The sequence below is a fragment of the Loxodonta africana genome, chromosome 2 (genome assembly GCF_030014295.1).
Source record: "Loxodonta africana isolate mLoxAfr1 chromosome 2, mLoxAfr1.hap2, whole genome shotgun sequence".
In the NCBI taxonomy this organism is placed as follows: Eukaryota; Metazoa; Chordata; class Mammalia; order Proboscidea; family Elephantidae; genus Loxodonta; species Loxodonta africana.
This window is the reverse complement of record NC_087343.1, coordinates 211,880,461-211,895,259: the sequence shown is the minus strand read 5'-3', so window position 1 is coordinate 211,895,259 and position 14,799 is coordinate 211,880,461. Positions and strand designations below refer to the sequence as shown.

Genomic DNA, 14,799 nt, shown 5'->3' with positions numbered 1-14,799 from the left:
GGCACAGGAGCAGGCAGCATTTCATTCCATCGTGCATGGAGTCGCCATAAGTTGGCGGTCAACTATACAATGGCAACGACTACTGGAGGTGACCCCTCCCCTCCTTCAGTTTCTTAGTGCATTCACCTGTCCAATCTGTGGTACCACTTTCTACCTTATCTGTTTTAGGAACCTGTCTTAGCACTCATACTAGACTAAAAGTTCTGGTTGATGCTTAGTTTGTCCACAAGAAAACCTACATTTAATGTTTGAAGGAAGATAAAAAAAGAGATTTAAGAAACAGAAATTTTGATCTAGAGCAGCAGCTCTCAGAGTGTGGCTCCTGGACCGGCAGCATCGACATCACTTGGAAATTTGTTAAAATACAGAATCCCAGGGCTCACACTCCAATGTCTTGAAACTCTGGGGTGAGGCCTGGCAACCTGTGTTTTAACAAGCCCTTCAGGTGATTCCAGTGATCCTGAATCAAGGATCTGTAGAGCAAGAAGCAACATGATAGAACAAAATGAGCACCGACCCAAGGGGGGATTCTAGGCTTACCTCCGGCACAAATCTTGCACAAATCTCTTAACCTCTCAAAGCCTCAATGTCCTTATAAGCAATACAGGGACAATAACATGTAAATAATTAAATGTTGTGATATGAGATCTTACGTACAGGGTTTGCATATAGTAGGTATTTAATATAAGTTACTTTCACTTCTCTTCCTATGTATCTCACTGGGTTGTGAAGACTAAATAAAATGATTGGAAGCAAAGGGCCTTGTGAATTGCCGAATGTCATAGTAATCTGAGGGACAGCTATTATCCTGAGTACCAACAGCCAGACTAGAGTCATATGCCTAGTATTCACAGGGCATTGTGAAATAGTTTATGCTCAGCACCACAGAATCTACAAACACAAATTCTGCAACAGAATACTGGCCTCTCACCTAAGGAGCTGGGAATACAATAAATGAGCCTCTTTTTTTCTCCTGTCTTCTGGTCAGGGAGCCACAGTGGCACAGTGGTTAAGAGTGTGGCTGCTAAACAAAAGGTCGGCAGTGCAAATCCAAGAGCTGCTCCTTGAAAACCCTATAGAGCAGCTCTACTCTGTCCTATAGGTTTGCTAGGAGTCAGAATTGACTTGACAGCAATGGGTTTGTTTTTTTGTTTTGTTTTGTTTTTTAACTCTGATCAAGTCAGAATTAACTACTCACTGATCTTTGACTTTTAAGTTTTACTCTTAGAAAAGGATTATCTGAAATTTCTTCTAGCCACTGCCAACTGCAAACATTTGCAAAGCACCATGGACCTGGCATTAGGAACTCCCAGTGTATGACATCCAACTCAGAGCGGTTGTGGAGGGCTGAGATAAATGCAGGAACATTGTGAAGCCCGTTTCAGTAAAGAGAATTAGGAAATAGCTTTCTCTTCCTTCACACTTCCTAGCTGTTCACATCACTTTTCTCTCTCTCCTTTCACTCATTCTGCTCAGGAACCACTTTCCCCAAGGAAGGGAGGGATGGATGCAAGAAATAAGCAAGACAAATATGCCAGACTGAGGTCTAAATTGCTAGCTCAAGAGGAGCAGATCAAGTATTTGACCCAACAGCATCACTTTAAACATTTGTGTGAGGCCTGCGCGTGAGATGGAGTAATAAATGCTCTAGCAACCACTTGACTATGGAAGCCTAACACTCTGCAGTTCAGTGACACCCGTAGGGGGTGTGTTACCACTACACAAGGCTCCCCACGAGCAGTTCTTTAATATTTGTATCCCCAGAGCTTTGCACAGGCCTGGCCCCAAGAGGCACTAAAAAATGCTTACTAAATTGGACTGACAAATTGGAACTACCGTATTTAGGTACCAGGCTCTACGCAGCTGTTAATAGGTATTACTTTTCCAGTGAGGAAAGTGAGGCCAAGAGAGACCAAAAGTTCAAATCATTGAAAGAATGTAGCCCTTGATGCCACCTACCCAGAATGGGGATCCGTCCACCACCCAAGCCCTACTTGTCTCTATTCCCCCAGCACCTCTGCTCCACTCACACTAGTGTCCACAGATGTGCCCACATCTACCTCCCTGCCTTGTCTACCTGACCCCAGGCACAAGGTATTCTTCTCTCTCTGCCTGTGGCATAGCTCACAGCCCTTGGACTCAAAGCCAGTTCCTATTGCCCAGCCTCTTCTGAATTCTTTTGAACTCTATAGCATTTACAATCCGTATCACTCAATTGAGCACTTAACTATAGATGGCCTTCTACTTAGCGTTCATTGCTACACAGATCTCTGTTTTCTCTCCTGAGTCCAAAAATCCCTTGAGTGCAAAGACCAGGTATGAAATCCCAGCTTTCTCTTGCCAGCTGAACAGTCTTCAGCAGGTCCTTGCACTCGCTGAGGCTGTCTCCTCCTCTCTAAAGTAGAAAGGACAATAAAACTTGCTTTACAGAGCAGCTGGAAGGAGCAAGTGATGGCAGTGGAATTGCTCTGTGAAAGCCAGAGCTGCTGTCTTTAATCTTACCTTTGTTGTTCTTTTATTTCTGTGTTCCCCTCCCCGCTACAGGTGGCATATAAAACAACAACAACAACAAAATTGTCATCCAGTTGAGTCCTACTCATGGCAACCCCACAAGTGTCAGAGTAGAGCTGTGCTCCACAGGGTTGTCAACACCTGTGATCTTTCAGAAGCAACTCACCAGGCCTTTCTTCCGAGGCACCTCTGGGTAGATTTGAACCTCCAACCTTTCAGTTAATAGACAAGCATATTACCCATTTGCACCACCCGGTCGAGTTGATTCTGACTCATAGTGACCTTATATGACAGGATAGAACTGCACCATAGGGTCTCCAAGAAGTAGCTGGTAGACTCGAACTGCTGACCTTTTGGTTACCAGCTGTAATTCTTAACTACTGCACCACCAGTAGGTGACATATAAACCTGCTGCTGTCAAGTCAATTCCAACTCATAGTGACCCTGTAGGACAGAGCAGAACTGCCCCATAGGGTTTCCAAGGCTGTAATCTTTATGGAAGCAGATTGTCACGTCTTTTTCCTACAGAGCAGCTTGTGGGTTCAAACAGCCAATCCTTCCATTCGCAGCCAAGCACTTTAACCACCGCACCACCAGAGCTCCTGAGGTGGCAAAGGGGCATACTTAACACCCACTTAGTTGATATTACCATCACAAAAAAAACAAAAATTACCATCACATGCAGTCTTTAATGAGTGATGCTGCCTCCCTGGCACATACTTTTAATACTAAGGTGTCATGAAAATCACATTTACATCTTTGCCACAACAGTATAGACTGAATATACATTAGAATGTCACTCTGTCCTCTAACCATTTATCTGAACTGAACTGAGTTTTCTCAGTTGAGATAACTGGTTAGAGGACAGAGTGAAGAGCTGGTGCCCACTGCCTGTCTGCTCACCCTCTCCCCCACTGAGGTGCCACTGTGAGCACACTTATCCAGCCAGCAGTCTCTCCACTGCTGACCCCCAGGACCCAGGTCTCTCAGGCCCCTGTGTCACTGAGGAACCTTCATTCTCTTTATGGTCAAATGTCTCTTAGAAGGGATGGTAGACTCTGGAGCCTAGATGGGTACTTTCCTTCACAGATAACAGATTGGCCAGTAGTTTTTCCATATTCCATCTACATAAGAACAGTCAACCCTGACTTAATCATTCTCTTATTAACAGCGACAACTAATTTATTGAGCCTCTATTGTGTTCCAGGTACTATGCTAAGTGTTTCAATACATTATCTCACTTAATCCTCATTACTCTGTGAGTTTTAGTCTCCCACTCTCTTTATTGCTCTCTTTTTCTCTTTCTCTCAACAATTAAGCAATCTAAGGCTAGAAGGGTTAAAAACTTTTCTTGAATCACACAGCCAATAAATGGGCAGGATCAAAATTAAACTCTGGTCTTCCTGACAGAAGCATCCATGCTTTCCACTTCCTTTTTATCCTACACCCATTATATTGCTATATTTTAAAATCTCCTTTACCTTATATCCTTCATTAACTACCATGACATTTCAAAAGTGTGTAACTTCCTATTATAAAGGAGACAAAAAATTTTAAAAAAATTCCTTATTTACTTGCTCCCTCCATGAGCTGGCTGGAATTCAACACCCATCTGCACAGTGAGTTTGTAGAATACAGTTGAATGAAAGAGCCCCTGAGGAAAGTGGAAAAGGCAATGAGGAAGAAGAAAGGTGGGTGAGAGGCACTCAGTGGGACCAAGAGGTAAAGTGTCATAAAGTAGGGAAAAGTCTCTTCCAGGGCCCAATGTCCATCATCCTTTTAAAAGACACTTCACCAGAAAGGAAAGTGAGGTTCCCAAATGCCAGTTAACCAACAGGAGAGGCCTCTAAAATTTCACAGATCCCACTAAAAGCTGGAAATTCATAAGCAAAACAGGAAATAAATCACTACTGCCTAAACCAGTCAGACCCATACGGACAACAAAGGTCTCTGCTCATAAAAGACGTTTTACCGGTCCTTCCACCAACCAGGAGGCACCCAGTTTGAAAAGATACTAAGCAACATTCTTTACTGATCACTTAACATAAGGTCCTGTCTTGATGAAAGGCAAGTTGTTCTTTTAGTAGGGAAATCCCACATGGTAGCCACTTCAGTGTTCTTTCACCTACTCCTTGGGCTTTCCTTATCCAGGATACTAGTCGTCTCTGGTGCTCCTTTCCAGATGCCCACAGCTCCACTACAGGATTAACAAGAACCCCCCATGCCACCAAAAGATTTCAGCATTAGCAAATTTAATATAGCAGGGAGCAATTGCAATGTGCAGAGATTACCACAAGGAATATCAAAACTTTAGAACCTGGAAGGACCTAGCACATTTCACCTCCAAACGCCTCATTTGACAGACAGGGAAACTTAAACCAGAAACGGTGGTGACTGCACAAGGTCATCTGTAAAGTCACTGGCAAAGCCAGTACTGGAGTCCAGGCTTCCTGACTCCCAGACCAGGGCTCTTATCATTAAATGACACAGGCTCCCTCTTTCCCGGGAGACTCTGCAGGCACGCCACGCCTGCCAGGACAAGCACACCCTACGAATCCCCATTCCAAACCTCTACAGCCTTGCTGAGTAGCAGCTCAAATTAGCAAGTCTTAGGGCAGAGTGCCCACTCTGAGGGCTGCTGGAACTGGAACAGGGGACAAGGATGGAGAGAGACGCGGGGGCGGGGTGCTACCGCGGTGACATCCCACAGGGGCTGGGAAAACTGGGTCCTAGGGGCAGTGGCGGCGAGACTGTTGGCTGGATCGGATGCTCACAGTGGCACCTCCTAATGGGGGAGGCAGTGAGCAGACAAGCAGTTGGCAGCCGCTCTAGAAGAGCCAGGAAGGGCTGGGCCCTGACGGGTAGGAACGCGCGGAGCATCCTGAGACCGAGCCGGTTCTCAGGGGCGCTGCCTAGCAGCATGCACCGGTGCCGGGCAAAGGCCAGCCGACCAGGATGCTCCGCCCGCCGACCAGAATGCCAGGTTCACCGTGAGGTGGCACGGGCGCCCGGCAGGGGCCGCGGCCCTCGCCAGCTCCAGTCCGCCGCCGCCGCCGCTCCCGCCCCCACGCGCGGCCTTACCGAGACACTGCCCCACCGGGGTACTGAACGGGTTCCCCAGGAGGAACTCCATCTTGGGTGGGGAGCCGGCTAAGGCCGTGTCTGCTGCCGCGGTCTCCGCTGTCCCCCAGTGTTGCTCCGGACCTGACTGACACTTGCCCCCGCCCCACCCTCAGGAACGTCGAGCCCCGGGCCCTCAACCCCACCCCCTTGTCGCTTCCCTATTGGGCAACGCCTGCGCAGCCCTCCTCTGACTGGCCTTACGTCCTCAGCGAAGCCCCACCTACCCCGCGGCTAGCGATTGGTCCGAAGAGCCAGGAGTCCCCGTCGGGCGTAGCGGCATCCCTCTTTGCCCGCCTCCGAACGTTAGGTTTTCCATTTTGATTCATCTAGATGTTGGTCAATCTAGAGAGTCCTTATATTATTGGACAAAATATGAATCAATCATTCATCTAGGGGGCGGAGAGGAGGTGAAGCTAGGAAAATCCCCGCCCATAGAGAGTGCTGATTGGAGAGACGTTTGTTTTGTCTGCGCTTGGTTGGTGTGAGGAATATTTCCCCGCCTAGAAATTGGGTCAAGTGACCCGTCAACTTTCACCCAGGATGTCTACCTTTTGACTTCCCATAGCAACCGAGTGGCTGCGCTTGGTTCCCATAGCAACCGGGCGGTGAGTCTGCTGAGTGGAGACAGCCCCATAGTCGGTACCTGGAAAGGTGAGAGCGGGCAACTGCAACTCCGAGAAACCTCGAAGGGGCCAGACTGCGCCCCCTTTATGACTCTTTTCTGTGACCTTTTTCTCTGAATTAGCACACAGATCCCGTGCTTTTCAGGCCTTCGGATGAGTAAGAAATTGCTAAAGAAGCATCTCCTTAGGCATGAGCAGAAGGGATTTTTAAGGGAGGAATTGTTACATCCTCCCCGCCCCTTAGCCGTATCTCTTTCACAGAAAGAGAGGTATCCAGTCCACTGATAACTTCTTCCAGACGCCTTAACTCTCACCAAACTGTTTCATATTTTTATTCTTCATTCCAGTGCTGTATTATTAATGGGCTTTTATTAGGAATATAGATACCTGGGTTCCATGTTTATCTCTCTCAGTAGCTCATTGTAAGACTTTGGACCAGTTCCTTCCTCTACCAGAGTCACAGTTTCCCTGTCTGGGGAATAGAGACATTTGGATTCCCTTCTCTAATGGCCCCCAGAGCTGGCATGTAATTAAATAATGCATGTGCACTTAGCACTCAGTAAAATGGTTGATTTTCTTCCTATTAAGTCATGGCCAATAAACCAAAACCAAACCAAACCCATTGCTGTCTAGTCGATTCTGATTCATAGCGACCCTATAGGACAGAGTAGAACTGCCTCATAGAGTTTCCAAGGAGCGCCTGGTGGATTTGAACTGCCGACCTTTTGGTTAGCAGCTATAGCTCTTAACCGCTATGCCACCAGGGTTTCCAAGTCATGGCCAATAGGGGTTATATATTTTATATCCAATTGATCCCAGGTTGTTGTTTCCCAAGATAATTCTGGATCTGTATCTCTGTGAGGAGGCTACTCCATTGACAGTGGTGTAAAGTCCTTCACTGCTTTTCCTACTTACTACGTCTGGTCTTCACCAACAACTCTATCAGCAGGCAAACTAAAAGGCAAACCAGGTTGGGTAGTAAATTACTATAAATTACTGCAAATCACTGTGGCTGCAGTACTGAGATTGGTAAGTGTAGCGAGGCCTTTATCTTACTGTGTTTGCATCTTTGCGCTGACCCAAGAACAGGTGAGAAATCAATGTCACTGTGACAATGATAGACCACAGTGCCCCAGGTACGGTTGAGTAGAGATTAAGAAAATGGTCTCTGGAGTCATAGTCTCCTGCCTCTGCCATGTAGTAGGTGTGTAAACTTGGCAAGTTACTTAACCTTTCTAACCAGGTCCAGCCTTTTTATCTGGAAACTGGAGATGATTACTCTTTCATATAAATTAAGTTCATAGAGATCTCTCACATTCACATCATCTCTCAGCTTACTACTCTTGCCACTCTCAGTACTGCAGCCAGAGTGAGCTTCTTAAACTTAAAATCTGACCATGTCACTGCACTTATTAAGCCCTAGGAGCTTCCCAGGGGTTGTAGGATAGTAATAAAACTCCTGCAGCCTTTTCAACTTAACATCACTCCAGCCAAAGTGGAACAGGTCTTGTTCTCTCCCACCTCAGGGCTCCCACCATGCAGTTCCCTCTTCCTTCTTGCCTTTCCAATCTCAGCCCTGTCTCCTCTGGCCAGGCCAGGTGTCCCTAACGTATGCTCCCCTACTTCCTATTCTGACAAACTTGTCATAATTATAATTAAATCTTTCTACGATTATTTGATTCATGTGTGAAACAGAGGTAAGAAGATCTGTCCATGTCATTTATGGCACATAGTAGGTACTCAGTAAACACATGTGAGCTAAATGAATGGCCACGTATTGAGTCCATTCCCAGCCAGCAACTTGGCATGCATTGCTTCTTTTAATCCTCATAAGCAAACATAAGAGGCAGGAACAGATGGGAAATTGAAGGTTTAGACAGGTGAAATGAGTTGCCAAAGATTGCACGGACAGGATTCAAACTCTGCCTTGGTGTGCTTAACAAATAAGGACATAACAACTATACCACACTGCATAGCAATAGCTAGGCTTGACTGAAAGCAAGCTTGGCATATCACATGTTCTGGGCCTTGATAAAGAGAGAGTGATGAGAAGTCAGTCAAATTTTTGAAATCAGGATTAAAAACCATTTCCCAAAGTAGAGCACCTTTCTTTGAAAAAGCACAAACACTTTGAGGATGACATCTGTCTTAACACAGCAAAGGCAAGTTGGTGGGAAGTTATGGGAAAACTGCTTCAGAAAAGTGGAGAAATGGAGAGAAGCCAAGGACTAGAAACACCTCTAAGGAGGAGGAGCCAGTGTTGAGAGCTTGGAGAAAGTGGGAAGAAAGGGATCAAAGTTTTGGAGAATGGAAGACCCAGGTTGAGGGGGGAGGTATGTCTCCTCCCAGGGCAGAAGGGAAGGATGCAGAAAGATAAAAGGCACAGGGACATTTGATCATGGACTACCTGTGAATGGAAAGCACATCATTGCATGAGCTGCATACAAGTGGATGTGGGGAGGCAGGAGGGCAGCCAGGCAGTAGATGCCTCCAGGATCAGGTGGCAGGTTTGCCGGGCCCACTCTGGGTTTGTGGTGGACACCACCTTCCAACGTCAGGAGTCTCTCCGGCAGGCTCAGTGGAGAGAGCAGAGGGCAGGGGACTCCAGGTCAAAGACCAACAGAACAAGAGGTTTGGGGAGCCCCAGAGGCAAAGTAGAAGGTAAAGCCAGCAGGGAGGTGAAAAGCTGGGAAGCCATGGTGGAAAGTACAGGGGGAGGATGGAGTTTCCATAGGGTTCAAGAGGCCACCCAGGGAGTTTCCAGCAGACTGCTGGAGAGTGTGCCTTCACGGAGGGCCCAGCCCTTCCAGATGTCCTTGCCAAGGGGGTAGGGGGTAATGAGAAAGAGGCCGAAGCATCCCCATGTTTCCAGGGCTGGGACTCTATCCAGCCAGGAATAGCAGTTGGAGATCAGCCTGCAGTGTGACTAACCGAACTCACAGATCCCCACTTCTTTGGCAGCTTCATCTCAGCCAAAGACCTTTGGACCATTAGCAACAGAAAACTACTTGAGTTAGCTTAAGAAAAACAAACAAAACCATTGCTGTCAAGTCGATTCACTCATAGTGACCCTATAGAACAGAATAGAACTGCCCTATAGAGTTTCCAGGGAGCGGCTGGTGGATTGGAACTTCTGACCTTTTGGTTAACAGCTGAGCTCTTAACCACTGTGCCATCAGCTTAAGGAAAAGAGGACTCAGTGTAAACAATCAGGAAACTCTCTTGGAACCACCAAGAGCCAGCTCACCGCCAGGCCTCCCAAGGACCTGGTATGCCAGCAGGAAGAAGGTAGCATCTGTCCGGCCTTTTGTCTCTCTCTTTCTGGACAATCTGTTTCTCTTCTCCTTGCTCATCTGCCTCATTCCCCCTGCTTTCTCTACTTCCATGTGCTAGGCCACCCCACAGCTTCCCAGTTCCTCCCAGGGCAAGCAGCTCACTCTTACAGGTGCACTCAGCCCACAGGCCCATGTCCACCCTTCTTAGAGGGATCTATGGGGTTAGATGCTCAGAGCAGGGGGCTTCAGTCTGGTAAGGAACACAGTCAGAACATAGTGCCCAGAAGCCTGAGCAAGGATGGACACAGACAGCCCAAGGCCTGAGGCAGGGCCGAGGCCTGAGGAGAGCTAAGGTGTGGAGGCAAAGGAGGCCAGTGTAGACACCAGTCCTTGGGGCTGTGGGACCAAGTGGTGAACTGAGGCCTGGCATCCAGGCAGGTGCAGGAGCTGGGCGGGGGAGGGGGCAGGCCTTGGAGTGCCTGTGGCTGCCCCCATGTCCCAGGGCCCCTTTCGAGGAGCCCTAGCCATCCATGTCCTAAACAAAAGAAGTGGTGTGGAGGGCAGTGTGGTGTTTTTCAGGAGGTGGACAGGACGATGAACCGGCTGTGCCAGTCGATGGAGCCGAGAGTGATGGATGACGACCTGCTCAAGCTGGCTGTGGCAGAGCAGGGCCCCCGCGAGGAGGCCGGGCAGCTGGCCAAGCAGGAGGGCATCCTCTTCAAGGATGTCCTGTCCCTGCAGCTGGACTTCCAGAGTGCGTACCCCTGGGTGTATGGTGGGAGGACAGGGCCCCCCTCCTGGGCAGGGCCGTCGTGCCTTCTCAACTCTCAACCTCTAGCCCAGATTCCCACACCAAGCCCCAAGCTCACAGGCCCATATCAGCATCACAGCCCCCTGGGTTTGAAAGCGCAAGAACAGCAAGGATGTTTTTAAAACACCGCCTTTCAAAAATGGACATCAAGTGTTGTTGTCTAAATGTCATTAGCATTGAGTCACTCTTGATTCAGATTAAGAGCAGAGGAAATGATAAAACCGCCATCTCCATATCTAAATGAACCCCAAAGGCCATGCTATTTCCAGCACACACGCCATATAGGGTCCTTGGAGTGGGCGTCCCTGGCAGGCAGAACGTAGTGGGCGGCCCCAAACAGCCAGGATCCACAAGTGGGAAGCTTGGGGCGGAGGATCTGGCCCTGGGAACAGCTTCAGAGGAGGAGTGACTGAGGGGGGCTCAGGGCCCTGAGGCAGGGAGACTCAGGAGTGACAGCTTGGCCTAGCGTCAAGATGTGGCCAAGGACCAGACAGACCATAGGGCCTCAGTTTCCCCATGCACAAAATGGGAATGGCTGTCGTTCCTGTTTTCCGCCTGGCTGGGAGATGGAGGCAAGACCATATGCACACAGGGCCCAGCTTAACGAGAACCCGCATGCACCGTGAGCCAGATGAGCAAGTGAGAGAAAGCAGAGAAGAGGGCAGGGCCTGGAGCCTATGATAAGGCCATCACCGAGTGACCCTGGCTGCTTCTCATTCCTGCTCTGTCTTTGGCCCACTCTGGCCAGGTCACTCAGTCAACAATGAGGAATGACTGAGGCAGGCCTCTGCCCAGCCGTGGTCACAAAACCCACAGCCCCTCAGAGTGTAGCCTCAAGGCAGCTCATGACTGCAGGAGTGCCCCGCAGCTGAGAGGGGCCTGGTGCTTCCTGCCTTGAAGGGGTAAATGGAGTGCAGCTGGCTGGCACGCAGGAGGGGGCTTTAGGGTTGACTCCCTTCATTCCCGCCTCCCATACACTCAAACCTAAGGTTCACATAATCTTTATCACATGTCAGGTACTATTCTAGGCACTAGGGGTTCAACTGTGAGCAAAAAGAAGACAAAAACCATGACCTCAGGGAGCTGACATTCAGGTGGAGGAGGGAATAAATAAATACGGAAAATATACTGTATGTTTAAAGTGGTGAGTGCTACAGAGACATGTAAAGCAAGGAAAGAAGGGGGAAGCTGGGGTGGGGTGCAGGTTTTATAGGATGAAAAGTCAGAGAAGTCCTCACCAAAAACGTGATGATTGAAAGAAGACTTGAAGGAGGGAGGGAGCGAGCCATGTAACTATTGGGGAAGTGGGCCAGGCCAGGGCAGCAGGTGCAGAGGCTGGGACAGCGGCCCCAGGCATTCAGGGAAGAGAGCAGAATGAGCCAAGTGGGACGCAGGAGAAGATGAGGCCAGAGAGGCCGGGGGCCAGGGCTGGGCATTTAGCTTTTATGGTGAGTGAAGTGGGAGCCACAGGAGGGTCCTGTGCAGAGGAGAGATGGGATAGGACTTAGGTTTTCACAGGCTCCCTCTGGCTGCCTGAAGATGGGCTGTGGGGCAAGAGCCACACCAGGGTCCAGGTGAGTGATGACACCTGGGGCCAGGGTGGCAACAGTGGAGTTGGATTCTGTATGTATTTGGGAAATTAAATTGCCTTCTATGGCGGTCCTGTCATGCTGGTAACTCGCTTAGAGCAAATCGTGTGTGGTGTTGGTGAATTGTGTTTTCGTGTATGGTTTTGTCCTCTCCGGTGAACTACTGATGCCCTGGAAAAAGCTGGCCTCTGGCACGTGATGCAGAGCCCCAGGAGGGCAGGACCCCTAGGTAGAGTGGCATCCGTCTAAGATCCAGGCCAGAGCAGACGCTTGGAAAGACCAGACCGGGGGTACAGGTGCTGAGAACCTCAGGAGCAGCTTCAGATCCAGGAATGAAATGGTCACATTCTGGAAGCACAGGGTAGAAATGATGGCACATATCATTCTGTGAAATCTGGCCAGAAAACAGGAAGTGGGAGTCCAGGCACCAGCCTCACCCATCCCTGGGAACCTGGGGGAGGAATAGCCGGGCAGTCCAGCAGTGGGTCCTATGTGGGTGGGCAGGGAGTATGGGGGTGCCTGGTCTCCCCCAGGACCTTCAGTGCCATGTTGGCAAGCCCAGCCCTCTGCCCCTCCTGCCTCCAGTGAATATTTATCGCACACTGCAGGTGCCAGGAGCGTTCTGGATGCTTGTGCTATAGCAACGAACAAGCCAGATGGGGCCTTTCTCAAGGAGTGCATTCTAGTGGGAGGAGATGGAGAATGAGCTGTCAACAAATAAAACAGCAATGTGGACTCAGCCAGCAATGCATGGAGAGTCCCTAAAACAAGTGGTGTAATGCATGGGACTGGCCACCACTTCCTAGGTGCATGACCTTGGCGAGGTGCATGGCCTCTCTGAGCCTCAGTTTCCTAATCTGTATAATGGGAAAAATAATAGGGCCTACAGTAAAAAAAAAAAAAATTTTTTTTTTTTTTTTTTTTTTACTGTGTAGGGCTTACAGGTTGAAACGAGAGTGTGTATGCCCTCCAAACTTAGTGCTTGGCACTCCGTATACAGTAGTGACCCTCATTCAGCCCAGGTGAGAACAGCCAGGTGTAGAGACCTGCCTGGCACATAGTTGTATGCTGCCGTCGAATCGGCCCCCTACTTATGCTGCCCATGCACAATGGAAACACTGCCCAGTCCTGCTCCCTCCCCATGATCATTTGCAGATCAGGCCATTGTGATCCATAGGGTTTTCATTGGCTGATTTTCAGAAGTAGCTTGCCAGGCCTTACTTCCTAGTTCATCTTAGTCTAGAATCTCCACTGAAACCTGTTCAGCAGCGTAGCAACACACAGGCTCCACTGACAGATGGGTGATGACTGCACGTGAGGTGCATTGGCCAGGAATCAAACCCAAGTCTTCCACATGGAGGGCAAAAATTCTACCACTCAACCACCAGTGTTCCCTGGTACATAGTAGATGCACAAGAAAGACTGAATGAACATTGAAACTGAGGCCCAGAATGTGTGGTTAAGAGTACTTTTTAAACCTTTTTTTATCTCCATATTATTGCTTTTAATGAATACTTTCTAATTTTATAAGTTTTTGGAAATTATTACAAAATAAATATAGAAAGGAGGGCAAATAAACAACAGAGCTATATGTGACTTCTAGAAAAAACTAGGGGACAAGTTTAGGCCTCTAGAATTATATATATATAGTATATGTTTTTGTATACTTATGTATTAATCAGAGCCCTGGTGGCACAGTGGTCAGGTGTTTGGCTGCTAACCAAAAAGTCGGCAGTTCTAATCCACCATCTTCTCCTTGGAAGCCCTATGGGGCAGTTCTGCACTGTCCTATAGGGTCTCTATGAGTCAAAACCAACTGGACGGCAATGGGTTTGTTGGTTGTTTTTTTAAATGTGTTATTCGGAACTCTAATTTTAAATTTTATTGTGGTAAAATATATATTACAAAAAATTGCTATTTTGACTCCTATTAAAGGTTTTCAAATAGATTTGTGTGAAATTTTTTGTGGTAGAATATATATAACAAAACATTTGCAATTTCAACCATTTTTACTGTATAACTGCATTCTAGATATTTCATGTAAGTAGGATCATACAATGTTTGTCCTTTTGGGACTGATTTTTTTCAGTCAGCACAGTGTTTTTAAGGTTCATCCATGTCGTATCATGCATCAGGGTTTCATTTCTCTTTGTGGCTGAGTGATACTCCATTGTGTGTATATACCACATTTTGTTTATCCGTTCATCTGCTGGTGGACATTCAGGTTGTTTTCATCTTTTAGCTATTGTGAATAATGCTGCAGTGAGCATTGGTGGACAAATGTCTATTTGAGTCCGTGCTTTCAAGTTGTTGGGGTATATAACCAGGATTGGAATTGCTGAGTCATGTAATTCCAGGAGCCCTCGTGGTGCAGTGGTTAAAGCACTCGGCTGCTAACTAGAAGGTCAGTGGTTCAAACCCACCAGCTGCTCTGCAGAAGAAAGGTGTGGTAACCTGCTTCTGTAAGGACTGCAGCCTTGGAAACTCTATGGGGCAGTTCTACTCTGTCCTACAGGGTTGCTACGAATTGGAATCAACTTGACAGCATTAGGTTTGGTGGTAATTCTGTGTTTCACTTTTTGAGGAACTATCAAACTGCTTTCCACAGTGGCTGCATTATTTCACATTCCTACCAGCAATAACGAGTGAGGGTTCCAATTTCTGCACGTCCTCACCGACAGTTATTTTGTCTTCTTCTGATAATAGACATCCTAGTGAGAGTGAGGTGATATCACATTATTGTTTTGATTTGCATTTCCCTAATGACTGACAAAGTTGAGTGTCTTTTCATGTGCTCGTTGGCCATTTGTATATCTTCTTTGAAGAAATGTCTATTCAAGTCCTCTGCCTATTTTTTGATTGGGTTG

General features: G+C 47.9%; 2 protein-coding genes across 4 annotated transcripts in view; one reads left to right on the top strand and one right to left on the bottom strand.

Annotated features, from left to right (window-relative positions):
* The window catches only part of TOM1L2 (target of myb1 like 2 membrane trafficking protein), a 140,467-nt gene extending 134,714 nt beyond the window's left edge, over positions 1 to 5,753 (bottom strand). For 2 of the 3 annotated variants that reach the window (XM_010600227.3, XM_064279398.1), the window contains exon 1: positions 5,593 to 5,753. In XM_010600227.3, coding sequence (XP_010598529.2) covers positions 5,593 to 5,644 — 52 coding nt within the window. In that variant the 5' untranslated portion in view covers positions 5,645 to 5,753. The remainder of the gene's footprint in view (positions 1 to 5,592) is intronic. The other variant, XM_064279395.1, reaches the window with a different exon arrangement.
* The window catches only part of DRC3 (dynein regulatory complex subunit 3), a 50,981-nt gene continuing 41,896 nt past the window's right edge, over positions 5,715 to 14,799 (top strand). Inside the window, exons 1-2 of the mRNA XM_003420657.4 lie at positions 5,715 to 6,285; positions 10,112 to 10,286. Of these exons, the coding sequence (XP_003420705.1) occupies positions 10,127 to 10,286 (160 nt within the window). The 5' untranslated portion in view covers positions 5,715 to 6,285; positions 10,112 to 10,126. The remainder of the gene's footprint in view (positions 6,286 to 10,111; positions 10,287 to 14,799) is intronic.